The 18,142-nt window shown below is 36.3% G+C and overlaps 2 protein-coding genes across 2 annotated transcripts in view; one reads left to right on the top strand and one right to left on the bottom strand.

Moving 5' to 3' along the window:
* The first annotated feature begins 98 nt into the window (after positions 1-98).
* LOC125240284 (zinc finger protein 142-like) lies at positions 99-3,731 on the top strand. The gene is made up of 3 exons (XM_048148152.1): positions 99-222; positions 1,206-1,520; positions 1,989-3,731. The coding sequence occupies exons 2-3, from the start codon at positions 1,210-1,212 to the stop codon at positions 3,544-3,546; spliced, it is 1,869 nt and encodes a 622-aa protein (XP_048004109.1). The 5' UTR covers positions 99-222; positions 1,206-1,209; the 3' UTR covers positions 3,547-3,731.
* Positions 3,732-16,456: 12,725 nt separating this feature from the next.
* Positions 16,457-18,142, bottom strand: part of LOC125240221 (tau-tubulin kinase homolog Asator) — a gene marked incomplete at its 3' end in the record, with an annotated part of 105,764 nt that continues 104,078 nt past the window's right edge. Inside the window, exons 28-30 of the mRNA XM_048148045.1 lie at positions 17,726-17,852; positions 17,342-17,456; positions 16,457-16,592 (exon numbers count right to left, since the gene is read on the bottom strand). Coding sequence (XP_048004002.1) covers positions 16,457-16,592; positions 17,342-17,456; positions 17,726-17,852 — 378 coding nt within the window. The remainder of the gene's footprint in view (positions 16,593-17,341; positions 17,457-17,725; positions 17,853-18,142) is intronic.

Below are 18,142 nucleotides of genomic sequence, written 5' to 3'. Positions count from 1 at the left end.
AATCAAAATATTTATGATAATATTTCCCTTAATCAAACAATATATTATGTAAGAACATTTAAATAAAAACAAGTATTATAAACAGATTACTGAGTGAAAAAAAAAAGTTGTGCGGCGACATATTTTTTTTTCGAACGTATTCATTCACAGCAAGCAATTGATTTCTTTCCGTGAACAAGAAAAATTACGATTTTTAATTAGGTTTATTTTGTAAATAGGCCCGTAAGTACTTCATTTCCGTACGTTATAATATATCTTACAAGCACACAACAACTAGTACATGAAAAACTTATTTTCATCGTGATTAATACGCCTTCAAACCCCGATGTTTTTGTGCCCAAAAATAGATGATCCTTACATGCATAGTATAGTGTTTAAAGGCCTCGGATCTCTACGAAAATTGAGTACGGCTACTAGACGACGGAGAAAGCAATTTTGTCGTGTTTGAAACATCTCAAAACTTTGCAGGTTTAGATATTTACACCGGGTTTTTTTTTAGATAAATCGAACTTTTTATGTGCTTGCCTCCAGTACGCGCTTTCTTTGTATTAGGCGCATAACATAACATAGAATATAGTTATGTTATCAATTTCAAATTACGCTTTTTTATAAAACCGGTGAGCTTTGTGTGTCTACCTCTGCCTGCTTTATAAACAGACCTTTACAAGATCCATGAACATGGTCAAGAAATGAATGAAATAGAACTTACCGCTGCAGCATAACAATCTGCATTGATTGTGGCCTCCAACACCTGAGAATGATTCTCTGTCCACAGCTGTTTCTATCTAGTCTGATTTGGAGTTGATTGTGGCCTTTTGTATCTTATAAGTATTAGGTGCTCACAGACGGTCAGCTAAATTGTACTCTACAATACAAAAATAGAAAAGAATCTAATTCAAATTAGATCCTACACTTTAATACACTCCTGTTCAGGTGCAACCAGCAATCAAGCCAGGCAGGCAAGCATGGGAAGAGCAATAGGGATGCACCAATGCAATTAAGTTTATCTCACTAGTGAGCCACGCTACGCCCGCTGAGTTCCAACAACATACCATCACGCCTGTATCCCATAAAGGGGGTAGGCAGAACACACGAAACTACTAAAGCTTCAGTGCCACTCTTGGCAAATAAGGGGTTGAAAGAAAACGAAACTGTGACATTGCAAATTATTTATTTCTAAACCAATATCAAACTTCTGTCCACAGAACAATGTCCGACTCACCCAGCCCGGAGGAAACGAAAGCTGCTCTAAAGCTGGAAGAAATGTCGCCACTATTTATAAAAACACAAAAGGAAGAACCAGTGACCGACGAAGAAATGATATCAGAAGACACAGATAATGAATCAGCAACGGAGAACATAATAAAGTCGGAGAAGTTGGAGCCGGAGGATATGTTAGAGAGAGAGGACGTGATGATGGAGAAGGAGGACATGATGAGTATGTTTGCGAGCGTGTGGGTGAAGGTTGAGGTGGAGGAGGCACGGGGTGAAGAGTTGCAGATCAATGAGAGTACGGAGAGGTGAGTTCAATACTGTCACTTAATAATCTCGTCATCCTCCTTACGTTATCCCGGCATTTGCCACAGCTCAGTTTGGGGTCCGCTTTGACAACTCATTTCAAGGTTTGGCGTAAGCACTAGTTTTTACGAAAGCGACTGCCTTCTGACCTTCCAACCCGAAGGGTAAACTAGACCTTATTGGAATTAGTCCGGTTTCCTCACGATGTTTTCCTTCACCGAAAAGCGACTACGTAATAGTGACTAATGACAATCGGGAAAGTGTGTGTGTTTGTCCGTCTTTCACGGCAAAACGGAGCGACGAATAGACGTGATTTTTTTAAGTTGAGATACTACTGAGATAGTCGAAGGGATGGAGAGTGACATAGGCTACTTTTTGTCTCTTTCTAAGGCGAGTGAAGCCGCGGGCAATAGCTAGTTTAATAATATATCCAAGTTGTGTGTAGGTTTTAATTTTTTTTCTGATTTCAGTCCCGAGCATCAACACCTCCCAAAGAAACGCCCAAAGAACCTCATGTGCGACCAATGCGACTATCGGACAGCTAACAGAAACTGCCTCGAGCTGCACCTCCTCAGGCACAAGACCGGCATGGAGTACTCCTGCCACGCCTGCGACTACAAGTCCAAATACCAAGGCGGTCTCCGGCGGCACGTGGCCATAAGACATCCCGAGATGAAAGGAGACATCCCCACGGCCAACGGGAAACCATTACCTCTACACCTCTGCTCGGAGTGCAACTACAAAACATTTTACAAGTGGAATCTCTCCAGTCACAAACGGAAACATAAACTTTTAAATCCATTTAAGTGTGACTTCCCGGATTGCAACTTTGAAACCTTTTACAGGCACAACTATATCAAGCATAGCCGGGCGCACACACAGTCAGTCGCTTTCAAATGTGACAAGTGCCCGTTCACAACCAAATTTGAAGGGCATATAACTAGACACTTAGAGAAGGTACATAATGAAGTGACAGAGAAAGCATATAAATGTGATATGTGCGATTTCTCTACTAAAAATAGATGGAGATTGACTATACATGTTAATCGAATGAAAAAAGGAGAAGCGTTGAAATGTGACTTTTGCGCGTACGAGACTTTATTCGTATGCGCGTATAAAAAGCATAAGGTAGAGCATTATGATGAAATTTCTGATAGAGCTAGGGCCAGGGCTAAGAAAGCTAAACAGCAAAATATTCAGGAAGCACCAGAAAACACTCAGACAGATTTAGACGACTTTGAAAATGATATAGAAGATGTACCAAGTGAACCGAATTATAAGAAATATAATTTAAATCCGAATTGCGTCGATTTTAAAAACATTCAAGTTTTAGAGACGGATGATCAAGAGAAACCTTTCCAATGCCACATGTGCGCTTACGCTTCTAAGTTTAAAGCGTCAGTGCAAAGGCATTTTCAGCGAAACCACACCGGAAGTCACAACAGACCGTACCAATGTGTGAACTGCGACTTCTCAACTAAAACTAAAGACCAAATCGCTTTACATAACAAGAGAAGTTTCTCCGATAAAAAACTTTGCTGTACCGATTGTAAGTTCAAGACTTCGTACAAATGCCAATTTGCTGTGCATCAAAAATGTCATTTTCTGTACCAATGTACCATTTGCAGCTACACTTGTAAGCGCAAATATGAGTTACAACGACATTATGGTATTACGCATCTCGGGATCGGTATCAAATGCAGATTTTGTGACTTTAAGTCTTCTAGAAAGGACAGCATACTGCGCCATGAGACGAGACACACCGGGAGCAAGCCGTTTCAGTGTGAGCACTGCGATTACAAGTCTGTAAGGAAGTCGCTGTTGGACAAGCATGTGAAGCGCTGTCATAGCCATGTGAAGAAGGTGACTATAGTCAGTGAGAGTAAAATACAGAATTTGAAAATACCGCTGGTGTTACAGAAACCTGTAGATGTCTGTCAGAAAAATGAGCTAAAAGACCTGCAAGAAGTGTCGCCATACATGTCCAATACCGATGAAATAGGGGGTATTACGCAAACCTCGATGTAGGGGGCGCCTCTAGAGTTACTGACCTACTCCATATCATGGCGTAAGGGCGCCTTTCCACGAGAGATGTGCTACGCTACGATGGATGCGTCTGATATCAAAGATTAAATATAACAAGATCATACCATCCCATACATTAAAATGCGACCGCCTAAGAACGCGCATACACTACACCACACATAGATGGCGCAACAAAAAAATGTCTTGTAGCTTTAGGTTAGGTACTTGTAGATGGCGTTAAGTGTCACTTTTAACTTAGAATTATGGCTCGAAAGTGACGCTTAACGCCAATCTATAAATAATCGATGGCAACAAGGCATTTTTTTGTGGCGCCATCTATGTGTGGCGTAGTGTATGCGTTCTTAGGCGGTCGCATTTTAATGTATGGTATGGAATGATCTTATATTTTAATCTATGCTGATATCCACAATCAGCTTAGTCGAACCCGTTCCCACTAGCGCTATGCTTTGTGGAACCACAGAATATATAATAGTAAATGGTCAAGGTGGAACAATGAACATGATTGGGGGATATCAAACACATCTACAAGGAAGGCACCCTAATGATCGCGTAGAGTTAGATAACTCTAGCGTTGGTTGAAGTTTAAACCTTTAGAATACTTTTGACATTTTTTCGTCACGTTGCTTGGTTGACTGCATCGATCTAAACTACCTAGATGCACCATCACGGCTTAGAATGTGTCCGCAGCAAATTGTGCTTGAAAATGTTCTAAGCACAATTGGGCGGTCAGTAGCGCTTCATCCGCCGTGTCGGCAACATGCCTAAGTGCTCCGTAAAAAAGTGCAAAAATAACACCTTATATACGTTAAAAAAGGATGACGTATCGTATTTCAGGTAAGTAATTGTTAATAATTTTATAATGTTATGCATTTGTGGCCAAAATGGCTTCCTAACTTACTAAAAACATTTATTTTCTAGAATAATTGAAGTAAATTCCTTGATTTGGTCTTACGCAGTTTGTCTCTTTCTCTCGCGCTATACTAGTAATGAGCGGACGGCGACAAAAGATGGTTGAAGTGGAACATAGTTAAAAATGGAATGATGGAGTCGCTAATTTATATTTTTTGTAAAAGAAGCCTATTTCATATTAATAATGTATGTATTTATTTATTATTATGGACCAATAAGTCTGAAATAAATGATTTCAATTCAATAACATTAATACATATCTTATAAATTACTTTAATTATAAAAAGAAACAACCCGGGAATAGCAAATTCGTTTTTAAGTAATAAAAAAGGTTTTTATTCCAGATTCCCAAAACAAGACGTTGAAAGGGAAAAATGGCGCAAGATTATAGCTGAGGAGCGGAGAGAAGATTTACCCACACAAATCTTTGAAAGAAATTACGTAGAATAATAAATTAATGTCATCATTCAATTCTTCTTTGTTTTAATAGCTACTTAATTCATATTCTCCAAGTGCACCATCCCTCACACACACCACATACAATCCCTCAACTGTTTACCTTCACATAATCGCTACACATCTCACTACACGCACACACACACATGCACACACGTATGTATATATATATATATATTATTATATACAGGGTGTCCCACGGTGATGCCACATGGAGGGAAAGTACCTTAAATATCGTAGATAGCATATTTTGCTGAAAGGAGACTTTATTTTATTTTCAAAACTTAGTAAAAGTGCATTCAAATTTTTTTAATTTTTACTATGAGGCCTTATACAGGGTGTATTTTGATAGCGGGTCAGTAAAGCCGGTATGAGATCCCGTAGTCCTACATGAAAATAATCTAAGGGGACCATCCATCAATTTCAAATTGATGAAAAATGGCATTTACAGATTTTGGAAAAAATATACAGGGTGCGAGAAAAAGGGCATTTTAACAAACTTTTTTTTTGGTGCATTGTCTTGAGTTGACTCCTAAGCAATTATTAATACTGAATAGGAGTGGAATCGATTGGCATCATAAAAATACCATGTGGAAAAAAAAATTCATACAAATTGTATGGGAAAAGTTTTTCGTGATTTGTGACTTTTCTAGCCAGACATTTTTTTTTGGTCCCATACAAGCTTTTGATACTGGATAGGAATGGGATCGATTGGCGTCAAAAAAAAAAGTTTGTCAAAAATGCCCTTTTTCTAGCACCCTGTATGTTTTTTCCAAAATCTGTAAATGCCATTTTTCATAAATTTGAAATCGATGGATGGTCCCCTTAAACTATTTTCATGTAGGACTACGGGATCTCATACCGGCCTTACTGACCCGCTATCAAAATGCACCCTGTATAAGTCCTCATAGTAAAAATTAAAAAAAATTGAATGCACTTTTACTAAGTTTTGAAAATAAAATGAAGTCTCCTTTCAGCAAAATATGCTATCTACGATATTTAAGGTACTTTCCCTCCATGTGGCATCGCCGTGGGACACCCTGTATATACCTCAGTTGACTCTATTTAATAATGCAAACATTGCAAAACGTGGAGATATTGATCAGTTGCAATTTTCCCCCAGTCCAAATTGTCCCGCCGTACCTTATATATTTTTTTGTTTGAGATAATATCAATAAAAATATCATACAGTAAAAACTCATTTTTTTTCGCTTAAAATACGCAAAATCTCGAAAAATGTTATACCAAACGTTTTGTTCCTTAAGAAATTTTCTATCTAATAGGATTTTTTAAAACAGTTTTTCGCAAAAATACCGCAAATTTCCTCATTCTCGCCTTTCATCTCATAGCGCGACTCCCATGATGCCTCTGTCCATCCTCGTTCCCAATGTAAAAATGGCGTTTAGATTGTTGCAGCGCGAACGAAATTAAACTTATGTTGGTTGCAATAAGACGTAGATTTGTTTAAAAATATGCACACCTGCGATCTGCGGTAATAAAATTTTATGGCTTTCGCGATGATCACATTCATTAATGTCATAACCGCCAATTGCTTGCGTTTGAAATTGAACTTAAGTACTAAGAAATAACGTTGTTTTTGTAAAAAAATGAAAGTAGTTTTTACTACATTGCGAAGTTTTCGTTTGTCAACTAGACGCACACATTTGCAACTTAGCGATCGGACACTTTTGAGTGTCAAATTTGTAGGTGATAGTGTATCTAGGAAAGTTTAAATCGATGGTTGACTGCTTCAAGTGTATTAGGGATTTTTTTATCAATAATTCCAACATGAAATCTGACAAAAAAAGGCCTGCACAAGACCCTTTGTGTGGTGGAAAGTCACATTTATAAAACACACAACAGTTTTATCTTTGTCGTCTATAGGCGACTGTGGCGCTTGAAACGGGGCTGTTCTCAGAAAGTATGTTAGCATGTCCTAGTGACACATTATATTATACATGCATTTTATAAGGAGTCGTGACCAATGTGAATTTGATGTTAATGATTGCCATATTTTTAACCGACTTCAAAAAAGGAGGAGGTTCTCAATTCGACTGAATGTTTTTTTTTTTTTTTGTATGTATGTTCCTCGATATCTCCGAGAATTGTGGACCGATTTTCTAAATTTTTTTTTTGATCGACCGGTATAACCCCGAGATGGTCCCATTGGCACCAAGTCAGGGTCTGATGATGGGATCCTGGAGAAATCGAGGGAACTCTTCAAATGTTATAGGCACATGTAATGTTTTTAGTGTATTTTTCAAAGGTAAACCTGTATTTACGCCTGACGGTAATAATTTTATGTGGCTGAGCTGATGATGGAAGGTCAACTCCTCAATGGTTAGGAGTTAAAGGATAATTCTTTCAGTAGTGTACATGTATTTGGACTGATACATATAATATCAATAGGAACCACTAAAAATCAACAAATAAATAAACTTTTTTAACAAAAAATAAAACCGCCTTCAAAAATAAGCGCGTTACAAAACACGGAGAAACTAAAAAGCAAAAAATAATAAACCTTTGAATTCAGATTTCTTATCGTATTGCAATAATCTAAACATCCAAATTATAAACAAATCAATTATTTTTGGAGTCGGTGCCAGCCTGCGTATGGTTGGGTGGGGCAAACAGGCAATAGCAAGGCGACGAACAGGTCTGGTACCGACTGCAAAAATAATTGATTTGTTTATAATTTGGATGTTTAGATTATTGCAATACGATAAGAAATCTGAATTCAAAGGTTTATTATTTTTTGCTTTTTAGTTTCTATTGATATCGTTTCTTATAGTTATGGAATGATTTTTTTTAATGAGATAAAAGCAAACGAGCGGCCACCCGAAACACCTGCAGAAACGATGGAGGTGCGTTGCCGGCCTTTAAGATGTGTATACGCTCTTTTCTTGGACCTTTGAAGGTCTTATATAAAAATAAAATAAAATAGCCTTTTATTTCTTGCTTTAAAAAATTGAACAATTTATAATATTTATATAGTTTTTATATCTTTTTAATATCTTGCAAGAACCCCGTCTTCGCAGGTGAAGGCCTCCTCCAGATTTTTCCATTCGTCGCTATCTTGGGCTATTTGCATCCAATTTTGACCGGCTATACTTTTTATTTCGTAACTTGAAGGTCTTATAATGTATAAATAAATGCATTTAAAGAGGTTGTGCTGGCACAGCCAGAAACATTAAGATTCATCGACTTGAACTGTAATAAATGCAGTATATACCTACATAATTATTATTGATTGTGAAATAGATATATTTTTACATTTAGGTAGTTAATGGACTGCATTATTTATAGTCTGCTTTGCCTAAATGTTGACTGGTAGAGAATGCTGTCTGGCATTAAGTCCGCCTTTTGTACTATAAGTTTTTTCTTTCTTTGTGTACAATAAAGATTAAATAAATAAATAGTCATAGGATGTTTCAAAAACAGAGTCAGATGATATATTTTCATTTGATTGTTGATTGAGTTACTTACCTTAAAATGTAGGATCGGGCAGCCTTCTGAATATCATATGTCCAGGAATATTAGTATGGATTTAATCATCAATAACTTCCTAATTATGTGAGATACAGCTTTACAAAAATGTAGAGTAAACCACAGAATATATAACAGTACAAGTACAGAAGGCTCACTCCTTTGATGTTCTCAAAATGCCGCCATTATAAATTCTAAATTAACAAAGGGACCGCGAGCAGCCGACATTAAATTCTATTGCGCCGCGCGAAGGTCGACACAAGTGAATGGGCCGCGAACTCGCGGCCACTGGCATGTACTTGTAGCGCGGCGATAGAATCGCGGAGTGAGCCGCCCGCCCCTGAGTAAACCAATATTATGTGATAATTTAATGATAATCCAGGATCTAAGTTCCATTCTATTGTAAGATCTGTTATTATAGGAACTAGGGGATCCTGTATTTTCACGAGTTGGGAAGTAGCGGCGAAGTTATTGAACTATGTTTCCAGTAGCCTGTAAATATCATAGGATGTATATTATTATATTACTGATAAATCGATGTCGATTTTGCCATAATTATTTTTATTGTTAATTTGGAAATAAAAGTATAGATATTATTCTCAAGGATTATTTTATTTATCTTCCTTGTTGCGTTGGTATATATCTTTCCCCGCATTTACCCATTTGTGCCGTGGTTTCAAAAACGATAGGTACTATCAAAGTCACTTAAGAAGAATTGAAATCTACGTCAATTTTAAACTTTAATACAGTATGACAAAGTCTCATATTGAGGTCAATCTTATGTCCAGTCTCAGTTGTGCCATTTTGAAAGTATACTTTTTGAAACCATATGCATCCAAATGTTAAAAATCGTGAAAACTACAGAAACCGATCCAAAGCCGGTCGTTATGGTTTTCCTAATTGAAATGAGAAGGGCTCTTTATTATTTTTCTCAAACATGGTATGAAATATTGATGTTATGTGCCTTATAATTGGCAGCGAAGTATGACGTTGCAGGTGCGGCTAGGACGATTGATAGATAATGGAATTTCATACAAACCTTGCAGGCCAAGGCCGGCAAAGTCCTCTTTTTTAATTTCCAAACACAGATAATTGTGACATAACATCCAGGTATTTAGCCAATTAAAAAAAAACTATAAGGGGCTTTATAGACGTGCCGACTGCAACTGGTACGGGCCCTAGACAATATTTGATTTTAGGTGCGTTTTCATACAAAAAAAATGTTTTTCGTTTTTTTTTGAATTTTTTTTAACTTTTTGTTTTTTATAAGCGTATACGGGGCATCAAAGGGGAACGAAAATTCGATTATTTTTGCGCTACGACGCACCGTTTAGGAGATACAGCCATCCAAAGTTACTATTTTCAGTAAACTTTATTTATTTCATACCATGTTTGAGAAAAGCACTATACATACCTCGGCGGGAAATGGGGTTGCCCGCCTCAGACCTATCCGGCCTCGCTTCGCTCGGCCGTCTATATATCTTCGGCCGGCAACCCCCTTTGTCCCGGCCTCTGTAGTAATGTACTATCACACAAACCTTTTGAAGCTTGGCCGCCACGACTGTTTTACGTAACCCTTTTTTCGACAAATTCACCAAAACAGAGTAAAATGCTCTTGGAAAAAATACAGCAAGAGGGGTTATAACTGCGTATCTCATTGCTAAGATCGCCGTGACAAAGACAAAGAGACAGATTAATTATAATTAATCCGTCCCGTCATTGGCTTCGATAAGTTTAGTTGTCTTTTATAGATGACTCTGGCGATCAAAGATCTTATCTTTGCCTTTTTTATAAATGAGTGCCAACATATTCAGGAAATACGTTATTAAAGTAATAAAAAATAAATAAAACAATAATGAAAGGACAAATTACCTTTTATTAAAATTTTATTGTGCATATTTCGGTAAATGTAAAAAAATATGGCAAAATAAAACGTTAACCGAGCGTGCGTCCATAAAAAACCGCTCTCAGACAATGCTTTAAAAAAGAGCCCTATAATTATTAACATTTTTATACATTTGACAAAAATAATGTCTCATTTTTTTTAATGATAAAATTTAAGAGACGGAAGCGGCCATAGACTAGAATTGTAATGCGTCGGTGTTGCTATACCACATTTATTATAACAAATTAGTGAAATTGGATCATTTAATCTGTTTTACACGTGAAAGCAACTTTAAAAACTTGTTTGAGAAATAACAAGTAGTATCCACAGATATAGCGGCATTAGAGAGAATATACAAGTAAATTGAAAAAGTTAAATGAGGTATAGCATAATATGAACTCATCTGTATTCTCAATCTACAACGACTTTTTTCATACATCTCGAATAACACTTTTAATTCATCATTCACAACTCAACACGTCGATTTGACACATTTTATTTCACAAGCAAATTGTCGAATATTTATTAAATGTCATACAGACATATTTGACGTGAATAGTTTTTTCCCGGGCAAATGAGTTCATAACTTAAAACAACCGATCGCGCCTTCAAAAGCGAATTTAAATCAGCAACATTTTTCGGACCTCACTACACTGGCAACATTATTCAGTTGCCAGTGTAGAACCGTCCAGGTGCGTCAACCTTTCTCTCGTTTAATATCATAATTAATCACTAAATATTTTTGTATTAATTAATTATTACATATATTCTCGTTCTAAATCTACGCAGCAAGACTAGAATTTAATGGCATCTACGTATAATTACTATATATCCATTTTTATACATATGTATAGATCGAATAATATTAAAGTATTTAAAAACAAATCATGCCAAATTAAAAGCAAGAGGAAATTATTCTCATTTCCATTTCAAACAGTTTGTAGTAAGAGTTAAGATGAAAATAATAGTTAGAAATGCATTGAAAAATAAGTTAAATGCTACCATGTGAAATAAATACTTTAATATTATTATTTTTAACTTTGAAAGAATAAAAGTGCAACATCGATACCTTGAGATACATTAAAAACCACAGTAGCGAAATACCTTCAATAGTCCACATTTTAAAAATATCTTTTTTTTTATACACTCCTTCAAAAAGGATACAAATTACTCATCCCTGCAATTTCGATCAAAATCCAACTTTCTATTAATGAAAGTTAGAATACTCCTTTTCTCAAACTTCTAGCCACTTCAATGAAAAGCAAAGTTTAATATTATGCAAGTTTTTTTCTCGGAAACTCGCTAACAATATATTCACTCTTAAGCCACGATAGATATTAAGTAACAATTTGATAATAACAATTTATTTTGAACATTACACCTTGTAATTAAAATAAATACTAATGACCAAATAAACCGAAAAATACTCAAATAAATAATCTCCTTTTTTAAATATTAAAGCAAACCTCTCTGTACATTTTTTCGTAAAAAGAACTGTCATTTCAACTGTCATGATTTTTAAATCAGTAGCACCTAAAATTAATTTTAGCATACAACTATTTTTATTTCAAAATATGCATCTCTTTCTAACCACATAATTATTAACGTACGCGCGAAAGAGACAAGACTAGGGGTTAATATGGACACCGAGTCAACAGCTCAAGGAAAAATTCGATTTGACATTTACTGTCAAAATCTTGACGAGAAGTTAGGCTATAGCTATACAAAACTAGCACCTGTCAAATAAATAATGAGCGATAAGTCTTAAAATTTAAATAAGCCAATTAAATTAAATTTAAACACTATATACATTTTGAGATGCGTGACATGTACTTGCATATCGTCACAACTTAAAAAAAATCTCGTATCTCACGCTGCTCCTCAAAGTTAAAACGCAGTAAGTCTATATGCATGCCATGCATACTTACTACAATTTTCTTTTCATTGACAGACGAATATACAAGTTTTTTAAAAAGTAGTGACGATATGAAACCATTATATTAAGAAAAGTACGGTTTATGCCGTCGAAGGTGGCGAAGGAATATCTACACGGACTATCTACACGGAATATCGTCACGGACTGGCAAAAGGTTTAAAATCGCTTGACATTTGCCAATCCATAAGTAGTCACAAAAACTTCGCACGAATGACGAAATAATATCATTGTAGGAAATATGTAAGAAATATTATTTCCATAAACAAGTACATGTTTACTTATATTTTAAATAATTGGTTTACAATAACCTCCGTGTGCCACTTTAGTCAATATATTACAATTGTTGTATCATGCAGATCAACGTAGGATTCACACAGTTTCGTATCACGTATAAAAACGAAGTTTTCACTTCATACATACAGAAATCACTGTTTATGCTCAGTAGAGATTGCTAAATGAAACACATAGTTTGTAGTTGTAATAATAATCACTAAAACGACGCAACTCACTTCATAGCGGCCCATTGTAATATCCGGCAGATCGAAAGTATGTATCTAATGTTTTGAAGGTCACATTGAACCAACAAATATAGTTGCTTACGATACCCGAAGGGCAAGCTACTCAGAAATAGGAGCCCAGCGTATCAGTGATCTACAGAATGATTTTCATCACGATTTGCCGCTTGCATATTGTAACAAATTAAGCGCATCGAAATCAAAATCAAGCTTCGGCTTGTGATTTTCAAATAATTACAAAACAGTTTGATTGCTGTATTTGTTTCCTGCCACAGAATCTCTAGCAAAACTATTTCAGTACCGCTTGATACCTTCGGTAGCTTCATCTTACCATTTTAGATTTTAAGTTTTTTTTGTACCAGGCTATAAATACATATAAGTATTAAAAAGTTGGCAAATCTTTACATTTTTTCTATCCAAACATCAGTGGCCTATTTCACAACAACAGTGACAATTCGTCACTACTTTGAAAAAATCTCGTATCTCATGCTTCTCCTCAAAGTTAAAATGCAGTAAGTCTATATTCATTCCATACATACTTACTACAATTTTCTTTTCATTGACAGACGAAGATACAAGTTTTTTCAAAGTAGTGACGAATTGTCACCCGACAATGCCACTTCGCCGTTCATTGCCCGTTCAACAAGGAAATATTGCTGCTGAGTAACAATGTTACTTATCAACCCAGAAATAGGCACAGAATTAACAGTGTCAAGGTCACTATGATGAAATAGCCTACAGTTGTCAAAATGATCCTTTTTGGATTAAGGCCCATCACGATAACTAAGAAATTATTACATTGCAATATAATATAGCTTGGGAAGTCAAGTCCTATATTACCTATAACTGCTCCACCGTGCAATATAAATATACATAGTTTCATAAACATAGGCGATCTAGAAGTGGTGAGAGCGTTTCTAATTATTAACTTTTCCTCAGAATTTAAATGTATTTGCGTCAAAAAAGGTTTTTTTTTAAATTTTATAAACTTGAAAAGAATTTTTGCCTTGAATACATACAGAAAAAAATAATAAAGTAATCAAATATGACCATTATGATATGTCTCTAATACACTGCAGTACCACTTCTAGAAACTAATCTTTATGTAGCCACAAACGCATATGCCATACTTAATACAGTTTTCAAAATATAAAAAATGCTTAATTTTTTTCATTTTATCTTTTTTATATTAAATGTAATAAAATTTGCATTCATAGCGTATTGGAAGCATATACAAATATTCCGAATAAATAATCCAAACGCTTAGTCGCCACTGTCAGCTATACATGACAAAGGGTACCTACAATTTTAAGTGAACCTTCATATTGTGACAAAAGTTTAAAATAAACCCCGAGCTTCTAACCGAAACGATTAATATTCATTAAAGAGAATTAGAGTTCAATTTTATCTTTTTTTTTTGCTATTTTGTAGAACCTTTAGGATGCCAAGAATTCTTAAATTCAGTCACTATCGCGCCAAAGACAACTATAGGTGACATGGCGGACGCTGTCAAAGTAAACTTTACAGGTTTAAGGGTCCACCCACATCTAGCATCTCGCGAGCGTAGCGCCGGGCCAACTGTATGAAAAAAGACGCGGCCCGACGCGGCGTCAGGCTTTGCTATACAGCTGGCCCGACGCTACGCTCGCGAGACGCTAGACGTGGGGGGACCTAAGTATTAGCTTACTTGCGCCCGAGACCTTTTAAAAAGTACGGGTTTCAAAAATCAACATGAGTGAAACAAGCCTTAAGCGTATGTTTGGTTTTATAGCAATATTTGGCGGTGACATTCGCTTGGAAGACCAATATAATGTAGATTAGCTTTTAAATTGCAAATATGTGACACATGTATCAAATATAGCATAAGCGTTGAATTCGGCTTTCCCTTATTAAGCTATTAATTAACATTAATAACGTAAGGTTTATCCTAACTTGAGGTTAGAGTCGATCACATTTTTATAATTTTAACATTTTATACCGTCGGCGGTACCAACTCTTAATTAACAGTAGTTCATTGGAAAATTATACTACTAGCATCTAGTACGTCATTCAGTGGTCCAACAATACTAATATTATAAATGGGAAAGTGGTACGTTGCTCATAAACATTTGAAATTCGCACTAGTTAAATCATGGATGTAGCAAACAATTGGTATTCTCCAGAGATGGGCATTAATCGATTAACTTTTTATTCGACTAATTGACAACGTTTCATATTTTTGAGTACTACTTTTTATTGTTTGGTTTGAAAGAACTCAATACTAAAAGATACACGTATTTTTTTATTTTTCCAAAAACTGCTATTTTAATGAGAAAATCCCTTCTTATTACTACTTCGAGCAGAAAGAGCGTAAGTTACAAACGTCAAGACAACAGCTTCGTGACGTCACATGTGTTGTTTCATGCACCTAAGAAAACGACAAAATCATTTCTAAAAAAAAAGTTTTAACAGTCAGCTCAAACAGTTCGGTATGTCTGACTGTCAAGTGACTCAAGTGTCACTGTCAACCAATAGTGAATGACTACGAACCATAGACTAAGCCATGAAATTTTTAATATCTTTGCTACGAAGAGTGATAAGTGTCACTGTCAAACTCAAGTGACATCCCAACTGGAAGATTTTTTTGTTATAGTGGCAGCTCTAAATCAGCTATTTGACGTCACTTCCCCTTTGAGCTATTTTTAAGATTTTTTATACTAAAAATACGGAAAAAAAAATTAAAAAAATTATTTATGTGATCTACAAGCGTACATCTCGAAATGGTTTTCGATTTAGGGACATTGAAAATTTTGAAACGTTGTCAAATTGACAACGTTTCAAAATTTTCAATTGATTTAATCGCGATTAACGTAACTATTTATCGTTTTTTTCAATCGATTAAAGTAATTAATCGTTAATCGATTCATTTTTGTCTAACTTTCGTAGTCTCAATCAAAAGAGTATTGTCAGTCGAGATTACTCTTATCGCAACTTACGTTTATTAGTTCAAAACGTAACAATTTAAGTTTGGAGTATAGTGTATACATTTTGATCATTTAGTTTATATATGGTCGTGACTGTACATAAAGGCGTTTCGCTGTCGAATCTCAGTGTCAATCTCAATACATAAAGAGTATATAACGATATACTGTGTATATGTTTCGACATATTGTGTATATATTACGATATACTGTATATGTTAGTGTTAGTTTTTAAAAGTCCTCCGCTGTGTCACAGCTGTTTATGGTGTCCTGAAATGAGAAACGATTATTAGATAGTGAATTATTTTGATTTTTATCATATATACCAAAGAAGTTAAATAATAATATTTAGAAATATGACCGTATTCAAAATTCAAGCATTATAAACATTATATAATTTAGGGCCAGTCGCATCGACCACGTTTGACAGACACATCATCGTCGCAGAGGTCTGTGGAACTTCCCATACAATCAAATTAAACGAACGCTTTAACGGCGACAGACGGTTCGGTGCGACCGGCCCTCAGCACGGAAAAGTAGTTTTATTACGGTTAAAATTAACAATAAATCCAATCGAGTCAGCGAGATCCGTCAACGGATAGCGATTCGCTTCACTATCTGTTGAAGGATTATTTGATTAGAAAAGGTTGTAAATGGTTGGGTTTGGTGATAGTGACCTATGGCGCGATAGAGAGAGGCCGGAACCTCCTGGCTCGCGCGGCGTTGTGCGGCGCCGGCTCGGCGGGGGCGGTGGGTGGGGCGGGGGGCGCGGGGGTGCGAGCGGGGGCGCGGGCGCGGGGGCCGGGGGCGGCGAGGCGGAGGGGGAGGACGCCGCGGAGCCGGGCGGCGACGACAGCAGCGCCACGCCACGAGACCCGCTCCTGGAACACACCACACACCCTTCATAACCTCCAAATTATAATTTTGAAAAAAAAAAAACTCGACATAGTAAACCAATTTGCATGAAACGTGGCTAAAAACACTCCCGACAGATACAGCTTTCAAACAAAAAAAAAAAAATCTAAATCGATTTATCCATACGACATACTACCATACCACAGACGGACACATAACAAACAAAGAAACAGACAGACAGACACGTCAAATTTATAACCCCGTCGTTTTTGCGTCGGAAACCAAAAGTACCTCCAGCTATCACCCCAAAACAAAATTACAGCTCGTGTCATCTATACGAGACGACTGACAAGCACTGACAAAAATGATAATATATTTATTTATTTATTATTTGGAGAACCAACAGCTTACAATTCAGAATAAATAAATATTACTATAGAAGCTGAAAAAAATAGTATTTCCAGCCAAGCGACGCAAATTCAACTATACTTATCATGTAATTAATTAATTAATTAATGTAATTTATTTTATGATATATGTAAAATATTAACCGTAGCACCACCTACAATATATCTGCTTTCAAAATCAAACTAGTAGATAATGCTATTTGACAATAAATTTACTTTTCTAACTATATTTTTTTCTTTCGTTGTGTACAATAAAAAATATATAAATCAGCGCTCAGCAACATATTAACATGGGACCATTTTGTTTTATGCATTATTTGTCGAGTCTATCTTCACAAATTAAAAATACTCTATTCTAATAAGAATACCTAGAATGCACGGTGGGCGGCTGCCGATGCCGGGGGCGAGCGAAGCGCAGGTTCAAGTCCCGCGCGGGATCCGCTGCGTACTTCTCACTGGCGTTCTGACGGCGGCGGCGGAGCGCTGAAAAACATTCGTCAATTGTATAATTGGTGCTGGGATAGTAGTAAATACTGTAAATAGTACAACTGGACAAAGGAAAATGATCTCTGTCAGAAAGACAATTCAATAATTTCAATGGCAAATTATAGAATATGGATTCTTTTTTCTATACTTGGTCAAACTTTTGCACAGATCCGCGCTTTTCGAGGCAATTTACCGATATATACCAACGGTAAAGGGGTATTTATAACATTTAAGTTGTGTACCTACTGTATATAACTTGCACATACCTGGCGTCAGGTCGTTAGGGTCGGGCGATAGAGGGCCGTCCCCGCTCCAGGAAGCGCACTTAGCTAGTCTGTTCTCGGCCATCGTTGCTATGGGGATGCGGGATGTGGTGGCGCTGGTGGTCGAACGCTGAAACGAACGGTGGAATAAGTATAGTTTAAAATTAAGTCCATTTTTATTATTTACTAGCAAGTCTACCCCGTTTACTAGCACTGCCCCGGCTTCTCAGGGGTTACAAAAATTAAATCTAAACCTTCTTCAAGAAACACTCTGTTGATAGGTAAAAACTCCGTGAAAATCTATTTAGTAGTTTTTGAATTTATCGAAAACACACGCACAAAGCAAACAGACGCGGTGAAGGACAAGGAAGGATTTATAACGATGAAAGATAAACGTAAAGCCACAACAAAAGTGATATC

This window comes from Leguminivora glycinivorella, chromosome 27 (assembly GCF_023078275.1).
Source record: "Leguminivora glycinivorella isolate SPB_JAAS2020 chromosome 27, LegGlyc_1.1, whole genome shotgun sequence".
NCBI classification, from domain to species: domain Eukaryota; kingdom Metazoa; phylum Arthropoda; class Insecta; order Lepidoptera; family Tortricidae; genus Leguminivora; species Leguminivora glycinivorella.
Note: the sequence above shows the minus strand (reverse complement) of the source record. Positions and strands in the feature narration are given on the sequence as shown.

Bases quoted from the DNA above. Each gene is read 5' to 3' on its own strand.
- LOC125240284 (XM_048148152.1), top strand. From the start codon at position 1,210: ATGTCCGACTCACCCAGCCCGGAGGAAACGAAAGCTGCTCTAAAGCTG. The intron at 1,521-1,988 runs GTGAGTTCAATA...TTCTGATTTCAG, and splicing joins ATCAATGAGAGTACGGAGAG to TCCCGAGCATCAACACCTCC.